The sequence below is a fragment of the Xenopus laevis genome, chromosome 4L, assembly GCF_017654675.1.
Source record: "Xenopus laevis strain J_2021 chromosome 4L, Xenopus_laevis_v10.1, whole genome shotgun sequence".
NCBI lineage: Eukaryota > Metazoa > Chordata > Amphibia > Anura > Pipidae > Xenopus > Xenopus laevis.
This window is the reverse complement of record NC_054377.1, coordinates 13,949,832-13,963,974: the sequence shown is the minus strand read 5'-3', so window position 1 is coordinate 13,963,974 and position 14,143 is coordinate 13,949,832. Positions and strand designations below refer to the sequence as shown.

Genomic DNA, 14,143 nt, shown 5'->3' with positions numbered 1-14,143 from the left:
AGCACATTATGGGGCACATTTACTTAGCTCGAGTGAAGGATTAGAATAAAAAATACTAAGTATTTTTTTGGCTACTTCGACCATCGGATTGGCTACTTCAACCTTCGACTACGACTTCGACTTTGAATCGAACGATTCAAACTAAAAATCGTTCGACTATTCAATGGTCGAAATACTGTCTCTTTAAAAAAAACTTCAGCCCCCTACTTCGCCACTTAAAACCTACCGAACCTCAATGTTAGCCTATGGGGAAGGTCCCCATAGGCTTTCTAACAAATTTGTGATCGAAGGAAAATCGTTCGATCGATGGATTAAAATCCTTCGAATCGTTCGATCGAACGATTATTCCTTCGATCATTCGAGCGAACGAATATTGCTAAATCCTTCGACTTCAATATTCGAAGTCGAAGGATTTAACTTCGACAGTCGAATATCGAGAGTTAATTATTCGACCCTAAGTAAATGTGCCCCTATATCTCTGCTGTTATCAAATATGCCAAAGGGAGTGCCCTGCTAGTGAATTCCAAGCTAACCCAGTGTAGTCAGTTTAGCAAGAAGAGAAGCCCTCAACCCAAAATCGTATGGATATCTCAAAGCTGTCCAGCTAAAGGCCAGATGGACATCTGTAACCTATGTGATATTTTGACTATGTGGCTTCTAAAGGCCTTCCTTTTAGACATATCTGTATTTCTTTATTATTTCAGTTTCATCTGGCCCTCTGCCATGTTTATTGTAAAAGAGTTGAGCTACTCTCTGAGCTACAGAATATTCCTAAATCATGTTTAAATATGCATAAAGTGAAGAGGCTAAAAAAAGTGTTAAACAACTCTAAAATAAATTTAATTTTCAGACAAGCGCGATCGTTTTAAATCGTTCAAAATATTTTTAAAAACCACAGAAAATGTTGGTGTGTGTCTATTGGTATAATGCAGTGAGATACTCTAAAATGGACCCTTTACCCAAAATATTTATTGTTAAATTGTGTAGAGAGAGAACCGTTGCTATAATAAACCTTTTACAAATCTCCCAGCCGCTAGTCCTTAGAAATGTTTTTTTTTGTTGTTGTTGCAGTAAAGTGCATTAGAGTACCAAAAGATAACAGAGAATTTCCTTGCATGTTGTCAAGTCGCATTACAGAGGCAAAGCTCAAACAGATGTACATCTCAATAGGCAGGCTCTGGGGAATTTATATTCAGAGAAGGTTTGCCAGTCATCTGACCAGTGAGCTGAAATTGTCAAGAAATCAATAGTTTTGAACCGCGAGGCTCTGTTTTCAGAGACCAAGAGAAACATTTAATATAGCTGCTAGATTTAATTATTTATTGGCTAAAAAAAAAATAATTTTCCTTCTAAATTCAGCTGATGAGTATTGGAGACAGTTGGGAGTATTGGTGTTGACTATGTGGCTTCTAGACCTCTTCACAACAAAGCCTTGTAGAATCAGCCATGTCTTGAGAGCTAGATGTCTTAACAGTTTTAGGCTACAATTATACCGATTAATAATCATATTTATTTATTTTTTTTGTTTCAAATATGTTATTGAAGTTTTACAGTAAAACATGCAGAATTTTAAGCTTATTAAGATGCAGTCTGGAGAACAAATGTTGTAAATGTCCCAAGAGACAACTAGTCCTAACAGTTAACAAAAAGAGTTAACATAAATAAATATACCAAGTACAAAAAGAACCTGGAACCTAGATTAGTCTAAAATATAAATTTAGATATGAAAGTTATGATTATGGTACTTTATTTTTGGAGTCAAATAGCTTGAAATAATGTGACCACATAATCTAAATTTGGCTGTTTAAGCAATCTGTTCTTTCTACAGACTTTTAAAACATTTTGTATTAAGTTTCTTTTTACAACAATATAGTATCGAGTGGTGGTTTCCCAACTGAGGGGTTGCATCCTTGCCCAGGAAGACCCCAAGTATTGCATGGAAGGGCCACCCTCAGAGCTGGAACTAGAGGTAGACAGGAGAGGGCATACCTAGAGCACAACAGAGGGGATGGCTATACCTCGTCTACCTACCTCTAGTTTAGAAAATTGAAAAAGAATTTAAGAAGAAGGAAAAGTAAGAGCCTGAACCATATTTCCTGGGTCTTTCCTGGGTCTTAGTTGTAGGATGTAGGGATGGGCGAATTTATTCGGCAGACGCGGATTCGCTGCAAATTTGCGCGATTCGCCGCCGGTGAAAAAATTCACGAAACGCCCGCAAAAATTCGCAGCTTCAAATAAATTTCGGAAAAAAACGGACACCGGCACCGAAAACTGACGAAACAGCGCAAATTCGCCCATCACTAGTAGGATGTTAACCTTAAGGTTCTTGTCACTAGGTGAGTAGAGTCACTGGTGGCCCATGATTTCAAAATTCTTTTTTTGAGGTTTGTGGCGGAGGGTGGACATTTATTTTTCATGTTCAGTACATGAGGGTGGTTTTAAATAAATTTCGAGTCATTTTTGAAAAATGCAGAAACAAATGTCATTAATGTCCTGAGTGGTTGACGGTAGGGGTTTATACAGTATTGGATTATTGAATTTGGGACCAATATAGGTTCATTTGAATGAACAAAATGCCCCGTATATATATGCATTTTATTTAGATGGGCAGATTAGATGTCTGAATATTTTTCTGCTTTATATTTTTGCTCAATCTGAAGAAATGAAAGTTCCATGAACTGTCACAGTGGGTTGATGCCATTGTCACCTAACCATAGACGGTGTTGCCAAGTAGCATTGACAGTGACTGTCAGTTTCCTTGTAGTCAAGATTTGATGGGTGCTTGTCAAAGTTTGATGGGTGCTTTTATGTTTCAGTTACCTTTAATTAGGTTGAAAATGAAAATTAATATGGCTTTCTCTTATCTAGAGAACTGCCTCAACATATTCTGCAGTGGGTGTAACTTAGTATTTAACAACTAAAGATACCACCTGTGTTATAAGAATTAGAATTAAAATTAGATCCCAAAATTGTTTTATTCTTCCGACCTATAAAGTCACTTAGTCAATTGGCTTTTAAGTCTGGAAAACTGAACGTTTTTTTGGTTTGAATTGAAATCCAGATCCTGCAAATCTTGTGAAGCCTGGGTCAAATCCTAGATTTGATGCATCCCTAGTTCTTTGCCAGTAAAATGATTTGGCATTCTTGAGCCAGTTGATTCAAAGGAAAGAAGCAAATGCCAGGGAAGAATGAGGAGTTTTATTAGTAATTACTCCCTGTTACCCCCTTACATAGAGCATGCATGAAATGTAATAATTATCCCCCTTTTACCCCCTTAAATAGAACAGGATAAATGTCTTATTTGTGGAGAGCATTAAGTGAAATAAGAGACCATATCATAAATGTAAATAATTTCTTGTGTAGACAAAAACAAGTGAAGTGGCTCAGTTGGCTTGACACATGCTGGTTAAATTAGTATTCAACTGCATTTAGGAGGACAATTCTCCAACATCAAAACAAATATGGATACTGGAGCACAAGGCTATTCAAATCGGGATAAACCCTGCATGTTTATTAGATGCAAGCCATGTAGCGTTTCAGGGCACGCCCCTTTGTCTGACCGAAATAGCATTTTGTGTGCCAGTAACCATATTTGTTTTGACTCAGATTGGTGGGTAGCTGCCGGTAAATTTGTAATCCCCCTAACAAAAGCCCTTGACCTGCCCCCAAACTGCTCAAAACGTACCCTTTTTTTCACCTTCTGCCCATTGTGCGCCATGACCCCACCTCCTTTTTAATCACGGCCACCCCTTTTATGTCATGGTCCGCCCCTTTAGTTCCCGCCCTCACCACCGGTGGAAATTTTATAAAAAGGTGGCAACCCTAGAGGGTGCTCATACCTCAGGTTAGGGTCCTGCATGGGTGCATTTTTTGGGACCCGTTCCCGCAACCTGCAATCCGCAACGCGGACCTGCAACCCACATTCCTACTCGCTTGGACCTGCTACCCGACCCGCAAGTACCTTATCCGCAACCCGGACCCACGACCCATTGACCATCAAGAATCAGGAAGTTCTGTCATTGTAAACCGGAAATGACATCATCGGAAGTAGTCGTGATCAGAAAAGAAGGAGTAAAGCAGGAAGTGCTGTCATTGCAAACCGGAAGTGACGTCATCGGAAGTAGACCAGAAAAAAGGAGTAAATATCGCTATTGAGAAGACCCGCGGCCTGACCCGTGACCCACAAACTCGCAGAACCGCCAAACTGCGTCAATACCCGCACCCTGCAGGTTTTTGCAGGTAACTCGCGGGTATCCGACCCGCTGCAGGACTCAAGTGACTCTCAGCACCTAGCGGAACACATGTGGAAAAGACCAGGGTGCGCTGGTGATTATTGGGTTCAAAATTTGGTTGAATTTCTTTTTGTATAACACTTCAGTAATGTCATCCTCTTCTACAGAGGGGTGTGTTTCAAATTAAGGCAATTATGAACCAAAAACTGTTGGGTGTAATGATGTGCACATTATGTACCTGAACCCTATGATCTTGAAAAATTATATCATCCTACAGCCTCCTTGGTAATGTTTAATACCCTTATATTTTACAAATTTCTTGGGGGATGCAATATTCCTTATGTTAGAGATTACATTTTTCAGCAAGTTTCGCCGTGAAAATGACTGCCGTAGACCCTAATGGGTAAAATAATTTGCCATGCGTCAAAGATTTGTTGCGAAATTTGTCGCACATCAAAAAAAATGTTGTCGTCCATAGACTTCGATGAATTCTGCCAAATTTTTGCTTTTCGCAAATTTTTGGCGAATCGAAAGGGGTCATTCGCCCATCACTACTTATGTATAATCTTGTAGTGGGCATTAGTACAATTTGGTGCTGTCCTTTGTTTTCTATTCCATTAACATATTAGTCAGTATAATAAATTATGATGTCTCAGGATGTGGAGCCCTTGGGAAGTCCAGTGGACCATGAAAGAGGCCATCACTTGTTGCCCTCCACCTGAACTGCATTGGTCTATTTTAAGTCCATGTTTATTTGTAATTATAAGTCCATGCTTATTTGTAATAAACAATAAAACAATTAATTTTATTTTATTTAGTTTGTTTGTAATAAAAAATTGTAACATTATGGGGGTTATTTATCAAGCTCCCAATTCATCACAGTATTTCTAAGATAAAAATCCGAGCAACTCGAATTCCCGAATGGACCTTATTTATCATTCAAACTTCAGACCTTTGCCCGAAAAGTCCGAAGTTTTCGGACTTTTCCGCAAAAACCACAAATTTTTTGGACTTTTGGCCCAAAATCCCAAAATCATCGGATATCGGTACTGACAGCAGCCCAGACACTGGGATCTCTGAGATGCCGGGTTTTCGGATTCTGAGTTTTCATACCATCGGACTTTAATAAATCCCGAAAAATTCTGTTTTTGTTTTTTTAAGGTCCGAAAAATCCAAAATTTTGGGATTTTGAGTATTCGGAGCTTAATAAATAGCCCCCTATAAGTCCATGTTTATTTGTCATATTTAAAAAGTCATTATTTTGTATAATGTCTCTTTGCTTGTAGGTGAGAGCAAGTTACAAATATCTGATTGTATGTTGCACTAAATGTTTTAATATTCTTTTATATATTTTTTCAAGTTGAGTGCAGTGAATTTGTAAATTTCTTTTATTTACAATAGCATATCTCCTATATAAAACGAAATACGCATTTCAGTGTATATTAAACATCCTGCATGGCATTTTTTTTTTACATTTTTTTCAATAATAATAAACTGTTAAATGCAACTTTTTGCATATATGATTCATGGTTTTAACTAAAAAGCTACACAGAAGTTTAAAAATTTGTTTTTTGACCTAAACAATTAAAAGTAATTTGTGCCTAGTCAAAAAAAACATCTCTGAATCAAATTTAGGTTTTTAAATTTTTTTTTTAAAGCAAAACAACTTGATTTAAAAAAAAAAAAGGGGTTAATGTGTTCAAAGTGAAATCTGAAAGCAATGAATAGCAAACTGTTTAAATTCAGGGAGGTGCTCTGCGTTTGCATAAATTAGTGCCATTATTATAGTGGTAAATACACTGTAGTCCCATGGTAACCTTGTAAAGATTTAAATGCTTTTCTCTAGATTCTGTCTGGAGAATGAGCCAGTTTTATGCCTGGAAGGAAACTTTTTTAGGAGTGTATTTTTACATATTTACTAAGAATTTTCTCATTTTTCTATCTTTAATTTAATATCATATTTTTTTTTATAATAGGGCATATTTAGGACCTGATAGAGCATGCAAACAAGCATTGTCTAAAAAAGAAAAAATGATAGAACAGATTTATATAATATTCAGCCGAGTATTTAAAACCGGAAAAAAAAATATAATATCTCAGCTGAAAGGAGGTTAGAATCTCTGTTGTGTTTACCAGATCTCCAGTTATGAAACCAGACTGCTCTGTGGCCATTTTGTAGTTATCAGCCGTGGAAAATTACCCCTGGGTTGTTTAGAAAATTATTTTAGGCAGCACAAAAAACCATCCAGCGTCCTTGTCAGAAGAGATCAGCATAAATTTCCCTTGACAGAATGCCAGGCTGGCAGTCTACCTATGGCATTTAGAACCCTGCAAAGGGAGACGGAACATTTAACATGTGAAGTTACTGGTTTTTTTTTTTAATTCATTTACTGAGGACCTTGAAAAAATTTTTTTTTTTTTTAACTTCTTATGTTGTCATACAAAGTATAAGAGTAAACAGCCTTCGTTAGTACTTCGATGGCGATCAGTTTCCCATAAACCACGTTTTGTTGGCTGCTCACTGGGGCAGTTAATAAAATAAAGATTACTCCACGGAGCCGTGGGCACCTTGCAAGTCGATATCCGCGTTTGCTTACTGTAAATACAAGGAGAAATCACACACAAATTGTCCGTAGCTGTGACAAGTATTAAGATCCGTCTTTACATCTGTACTTCTGTAGCAAAGTGCAATTAGTTCCCCTTGCACAAGGATTCCTGTATCTTATTCTGCCTCATTACTTGGGCATAATCACGCTGCTTGCTTGAGTGGCCTTAGTAGCGAGTTCCAGTCTAAATAAGGAAAGGAGGGTGAATGTGTGTAAATATACGGAGATTGTCTTCCGAGGCTTTTAATTTATGCGTCCGGCAGAAGCAGCAGGTCTAATTTTTGTCCTTTTATTTGCCCTTTTTTGTTGTTCAAGGTTTACTCCACGTCCATCAGATTCCCCGACTGAACAGTTTGATCTCTGACGTGTCAAACACCAAGGACCTGGCTTTTAAGTTAAAGAGAAAGATTTTTGCTATTGAGGTTAGTATCTTAAGATATTTCTTCCTCCTCCCTCCCCGCAAACAAATAGTCCAAATCCCTGGGACACAATTATTTTCATTTTAATAAAGTTATATGTTATTAAATATTCTTTATTGTTGCCATGAATCCCTATGATTTGTGTGTTGTTTTTATTTACTTCTATGTAAATTGGAAAAAAAATTTTTTTTCAGAAAACAGAATCCACATGATTTATTTTGTTTTTGCAAATTTTCTAATTTAAATTCAGAATTTCTGATTCCCAACAAAAAAAAAAGCAGGTTTATCTCTGATGTATCTGCCATATGATAAAGTAAATTATACTACATAGAAGATGAAGAAGTGAGAGGGAACTATAGTAAATGTTAAGTATAGATGGGGAGGCCCACAAATAAACTCGTTTTCTCTAAAACCACGAATGCCATGAAAGATATTAAAACCTCTAAATATGAACAATATGCTAAAAAATATGAATATCTCTAAAACCTCTAAAACTTTGACTTTTTCAGACAATTACTTGCAAAAAAAAATCCAAAAAACTCTAAAATAAAAAAAAAATTGAAAAAAGGTCTGACTGGCTAAAGAAAAGGTCCAGTAGAAGCCACATAGCTCCCATTGACTTCTGTGGGACCTCTAATAGTTTTGTATTCGTGTTTTCTTGGTTTTTACACTGAGGGCCAGATTTATCAAGGGTCGAATTTCGAGTTCATGGGAGTTATTTAAAACTCCCATGAACTCGAAATTCGACCAATTGCAATTTATTAAAAAAATTGAATTTTTGAAACTCGGGTGAATAGGATCGACTCGCGAACTCTAATTGTAATCAAATTCTAATCAAATTCGATTCGAGTTTTTTCTCCTCAAAAACTCAAATGTCAGGAAGGCTGCAAACAGCTCCAAATTGATCCCAGGACATCTTCCATAGGCAAAAACACCAATTATGGTGTTTATGGAATGGTGAAATTCGAGTTCTTAAAGGGCCAGTGTATGATAAATCTTGAAAATCGAATTTGAATTTTTAAAAAACTCGAATCAAAATTTTAACATTTCCCTAGTCATATTTCACAGTTTTGGCCATAAAAAAAAACTCGAAAATGCGAATTTTCACTTCGACCCTTTATCTGCCCCTGAATGTAAATTGCATTTTTACAGTTTTAGAGAAATTAAAAAACTCTCGCTTTTTCGAGAAAAAAATTACAATTTGTGAAAAGAAGAAATCCAAATGTTAGTAAAAATAGTAGACCTCAAAAAAATGTTGTTTCTTTTTGATTTCTGTTTATGTTACATTTTCCACAAATTTGTGAATCGTTCAACGTTCCATTCTTTAATTACTAGCCATTTAAAAGATTGGGAAAGTAGGGGGATACCTTAGGGGGGAGTCCAGATTTACTGTTCAGCCTAGTTACTTTTAGGGCTTCTCATCTAATGACTGTAGGTAGAGTGTAAGGCTTACTTGCCAAACAAAGCCATTAAATAGCCTCCACAAACTACTTTCCTTAATCTCCTTTCAACTGAAAAGCTTTTAAACATGCCACTTGTCTTAACGGCTTGAAACTATCAAAAAAGGGAATTGCCACTAATAAATTAGCATATTTTTAGTTCATCAATAGATGAAGGCCAATGTAGCTTGGCATGGCTTTGGTCTCTGGGACTTCACCCTTAAGTGACCATTGTGGCCCTTTGTTGACCCTGTGCCCTCTACAGCTGACCACTTGCTTAGTAAACTTAGCTGTTGTCTTTCAGTTCTCTCTGCACATTAGCAACTGCAACTGCCCCATAAATCACAAAAAAAGTCCCATCAAGTGACAAATTAAGATGCCCTCCTCCCAACTAATGCTCATCAATGTGTTTAATTATCTAACCTCCTTGGCAGTAGTTAATTGTTAATCACGCTGTTAGTCCTTCAAGCAGGTCTTCTCCAGAGGTTCATTTAGATAGGATAGTCCCTTAAGAAGCTAATGAAGGCCCCGCTGCATCAAAGAGCTGGACTTCCTTTTATTATTCTCTCTTTATGGCTGGGGAGAAGGAAGACTTCTGAGTTGTTTCAAAAAATTAACAGACCTTTCTTTTGACAAACCGCATTCAGTTGAAATGTATATAGGCCTTTATCCAAAAGAACCCTTGCACTTTGTTTTGTAGGACTCTCAGATCTGTAGGGTCCAGTGTTAAATAAAAAGAGAAATGTTAAGGTTACGTTCAAGACGAAAGGTCTATGTCACCTGAGCAATATCAAAACTAGCCTTGGGAGTTATACAACTTATTTGACCTTATGTGCGGGCGGGGACTTTTATTAGGAATAGTAGTTCAGTAGGATTGCTAAGGTTCTGTTATACTTAAAAGGACTTAGCCCCCCACATTATGCACCAACAACTCACGAAACTGCTTTGATATAAGCACAGTGGAAATGAATAAACCATCCCTAATGCTCACGTTTACAACTTCAACACGTTTGCATCTTTGAAATTATTTTTGTTCTTCTCCTTGAAGAGCTAAGGGCAGAGACACACGTGGAGATTCGGGGAGATTAGTCGCCCGGCGACAAATCTCCTCTTTTCGGGTGACTAATTTCCCTGAAATGCCTTCCCGCTGGCTAGAATCGAAATCGAATCGAGCGGTGGGATGGCACTCCGAGCGTTTTGTTTTAGCGCATAGGCTGAAACACCGATTCATCAGGTTTTAGATGGCGAATAGTTGAATTCAAATTCTCAAAGAGACAGTATATGATAAATTTCGAAATTCGAATTTTTAAACTCAAATCCAATTTGGACTATTCCCTAGTAAAATAACACTATAATAGTCTCAAAATTCAAATTTAAAAATTCAATCGCAGGAAATTCGGTGAATCCTTCGACTTCGATATTCGGAGTCGAAGGATTTTACTTCGACGGTCGAATATCGAGGGTTAATTAACTCTCGATATTTGACCATTAGTAAATGTGCCCCATAGTATCCGGGTACTTTGTATGCCATTAAAATGAATACACCATATATATCCTTATATAGACAGTGGGATGGCTCAGATCCCTTTGGTTGATGTGGAAGGAGAGGGGAAGGATAAAACGATGTATGCGTTTGTCGTGTGCACCTTTTTTTGTCGCAAAGTGAAACAACCCCCTTGGCAGTTTAGTCACAGCCATGTTGGGAATGGATTTATTAATCTATGGCCAGTGGAAATGTATTAGTGTATAAATTTAAATTCTATACCCCCTTCATAAATGGTTTCAAAGTTTTGTTTTCATATAGCAAAGGACAAGTATAGTTCAGCATACCGAGAGGTTGCAGTTGTTTCTCTTTGTTTTTATATTAGCAATTTATAGTTGCTAGAAAAATGGATACAATAAAATGAAATATTTCCTGAAAAATAGTTTTGCGTTTAAAGTTTGCCAGAATATTGAAATTTGCACATACAGTAAAGAAGTACTTTTTTATTTCTGCCTTACTTTCCATTTTAAGTATATTTCACCTATCGCTCTACTTGTGCAATTCCTAACAAATCGGAGAATAAGGGGGTTATTTACTAAACTCTGAATGCAAAAATCACGCAAAATTTGTGATTTTTAATATAAAATTGGACTTTTTAAAAATCACAAATTTTTCAGAATTTATTAAACCCAGAGGATTGAAAAGCCCGAATCAGAAAATCTGGCATCTCAGACCTGTTGAGGTTGCATATAAGTCAATGGGAAAAGTCCCAATGATTTTTTGATGTGCACTGGGTTTCGTGCAATACTCAGTTTTCAGGCAAAAAACATAAGAAATCAGGTGAAAAATCCGAAAAAAATTGAAAATCAGATGAAAAATCCAAAAAAATCTTAAAAATGGGATGAAAATCCAAAAAAATTGTGAAAACTTAGTGATTTTATTATATAAAATCGGACTTTTAAAAAATCATAGATTTTTCAGAATTTATTAAACCCCGAGGATGGAAAAGTCCAAATCAGAAAATCTAGCATCTCAGTTTTTGGGCAAAAAACATAAGAAATCTGAGTTTTTGGGTGAAAAATCCCAAAAAAAATTGAAAATCGGATGAAAAATTAGAAAAAATCTTGAAAATGGAAAAATCGGGAAAGTGCATTAATAAATAAAACAAAAAAAACCCATACAGATTTGGTCGGAATTTATTTCAGAAAATATTGAGATAAATTCAGACTCTGATAAATAACCCCCTAATAGTAACAAGCACTTTCCTTATTACCGCTTTCAATGGCACTTATTTGTAAGAGAATTTGGGAACAATAGACTCAGGAAAAGTCCATTGAATTTCGAGATTCCCTGTTTGCTTTACTTAGGCAGGTGTATCATTATCATGTGAAATGCACCGCAGGGTATGCACAAGTGCGGCTCATATCCTGCAGCACACTCCAATTTAAGAGATCTGGCTGGGGGGTATATTGTGCATTCTTTAAGGGGAACATTAGTCGTAACACAAACTTTTTTATTTTTAGGGGCCGATGCATCAAGGGTCGAATATCGAGGGTTAATTAACCCTCGATATTCGACTGGGGAATGAAAAGCCTTCGACTTCGCAAAAAGTTCGATGGAACGATTAAATCCTTCGAAGGATTTTAATCCAACGATCGAAGGATTATCCTTTGACCAAAAAAACTTAGCCAAGCCTATGGGGACCTTCCCCATAGGCTAACATTGGGTTCGGTAGCTTTTAGGTGGCGAACTAGGGGGTCGAAGTTTGTACTTAAAGAGACAGTACTTCGACCATCGAATGGTTGAATAGTCAAACTATTTTTAGTTCGAATCGTTCGATTCATAATCGAAGTCGTAGTCGGAGGTCGAAGTAGCCCATTCGATGGTCGAAGTAGCCCAAAAAACACTTCGAAATTCGAACGTTTTTTTACTTCGAATCCTTCACTTGAGCTTGGTGAATTGGCCCCTTAATGTATGGTGACAAATATTGGACATATGTGTAAATATTAGGGGGTTATTTATCAAAGTCAGAATTTATCTCCATATATATTTTTTACACTTATTTATTATTACATTTTCCAGAAAATGTGGTTTGTGGGAAAAAATATGGTTTTTTTTATATTTTTTCATTCGATTTTCACGAATTTCACGATTTTTTCGGAATTTCACCCGAAAACTTGCACAAAAACCCAACTCAAAAAATCAGTGGGATTTCTCCCATTGACTTATACAGTATGCAACCTCGACAGGTCTGAGATGCCGGATTTTCAGATTCTGACTTTTCCATCCTCAGTGTTTAATAAATTCCGAAAAATTCGGGATTTTTTTAAAAGTCAGATTTTATAAAAAAAAATCACATATTTTTCAGAATTTATTAAACCCTGAGGATGGAAAAGTCTGAATCTCAAAAAAAACCTATATATATATATTTTAAATTAAATCCAGAACTCATCAGCACAAATTCAGCTGCTTAGTTTAGTTACCATATTAAGGGATAGTTTAACTTGAAGATGTACTTTTGGTATGATACAATATTGCAACTGATTTTTATTTTTTTTAATTATTTAGTTTTTGCTTTGCGGCTCTACAGTTTGGAATTTTTGCAGTTATCTGTTTGCTAAAGACACTACCCAGACAACCCGACACCATGATTTTTATCCCATAAAATAATAATGACTCCATATTCCCAAAATTCCTTGCAAAAAAGGAGTGGAGATGACTATTTCTGCATTGTATTGGTACATTCCAACAGTGCACAAATTAGCAAAGGACACACAGATACTCTGTTTTCATTAGTAATTACATTAATATACCGGAAAATCATTGACATTTTTTAAATTTATGTATATTGGAACATGGAATTTAACTTCTCTTCCATTAGACTAAGGGAATTATTTACTAAAACTCAAGTTTATCTCATTTTTTTATTAAAACAAAGTCGACCTTACTCCCGTCCACGAATTTAATTCATTGATCAATAATTCTTCTTGAAAAAGTCGCACCAAAAAACGGTGTGACAAAATCAATCATCAATTCAAATCGTACAACTTTTTCAAAATGACGGTCTGAAAACGTTTCTAATTGTCGCTGCAAAAACTCATATATGTCTGACGAAAACTCGTGCGGATCACTATGTCGAGAAACATCTTCTGCCATTTACTTTTACATGACCACGACAGGTTTAAGATGGAGTATTTTTGGATTCAGATTTTTAGCAGCTTTGGGATATGATAAATCTCTAAAAATGTAGGGTTTTTTTCCCTCTAAAATTCAAGTTTTCTTCAACCAGAACAATAGGCTCCTTGATATTTCTTTATTTTTTATTGCTTGGGTGATGTTGTCTTTACATGATTTGATGAATGAAAGCAGTGCAGGTAGAAGGTTGGTCGTGGTCTAAATTTAAGCAATTTTTACATATTTAAACCTTTTTTTCCTGGTTTTTTTTTTTTTGGTCCCCTGCCCACTTCTGCCAGTTTGCAGCAACATCAGTCTGGTTTAATATGCCTAGCAGGTCAGGATTTGGGTAAAAATGCGGACTCAGGTGCAGGTTTAAAAATCTGGACTCACGCAGGACTCAACCTTTGGACAGTAATGAGTGATATTGCATCATTTTTGCAAAAATAAGAGAAAATTCACAAAATGGAGAAATTTTGCAAATTGGAATCAACAGGTATTTTTTTACCACATTTTTTCTTGCACTTAATGCATTGGAGTTAAATGCATAGGAGTGTTTTTTTTTGTGCCGAATGCATTAGAGATAATGGCTTTCTCTCTCATCAATTGCATTGGAGTCAATGGGCATTTTTTCTGGCTCCAAATGCATTGGTGTCAATGGGCAGTTTTTCTCGCTTTTTTTCCACATTGTGAATTTATAGAGCGGGTTCATAGAAATTTGCACCATGAATTTCTCAGAGATTTGTATCAACTGAACAAGACTTACATTAAATGCATTGGAGTCCTTTTT

The 14,143-nt window shown here is 36.3% G+C and overlaps 1 protein-coding gene across 1 annotated transcript in view; it reads left to right on the top strand.

The window, feature by feature from the left end:
- Positions 1-14,143, top strand: part of LOC121402871 (elongator complex protein 4-like) — a 127,148-nt gene that overhangs the window by 51,747 nt on the left and 61,258 nt on the right. Inside the window, exon 5 of the mRNA XM_041589593.1 lies at positions 7,154-7,260. Within this exon, the coding sequence (XP_041445527.1) occupies positions 7,154-7,260 (107 nt within the window). The remainder of the gene's footprint in view (positions 1-7,153; positions 7,261-14,143) is intronic.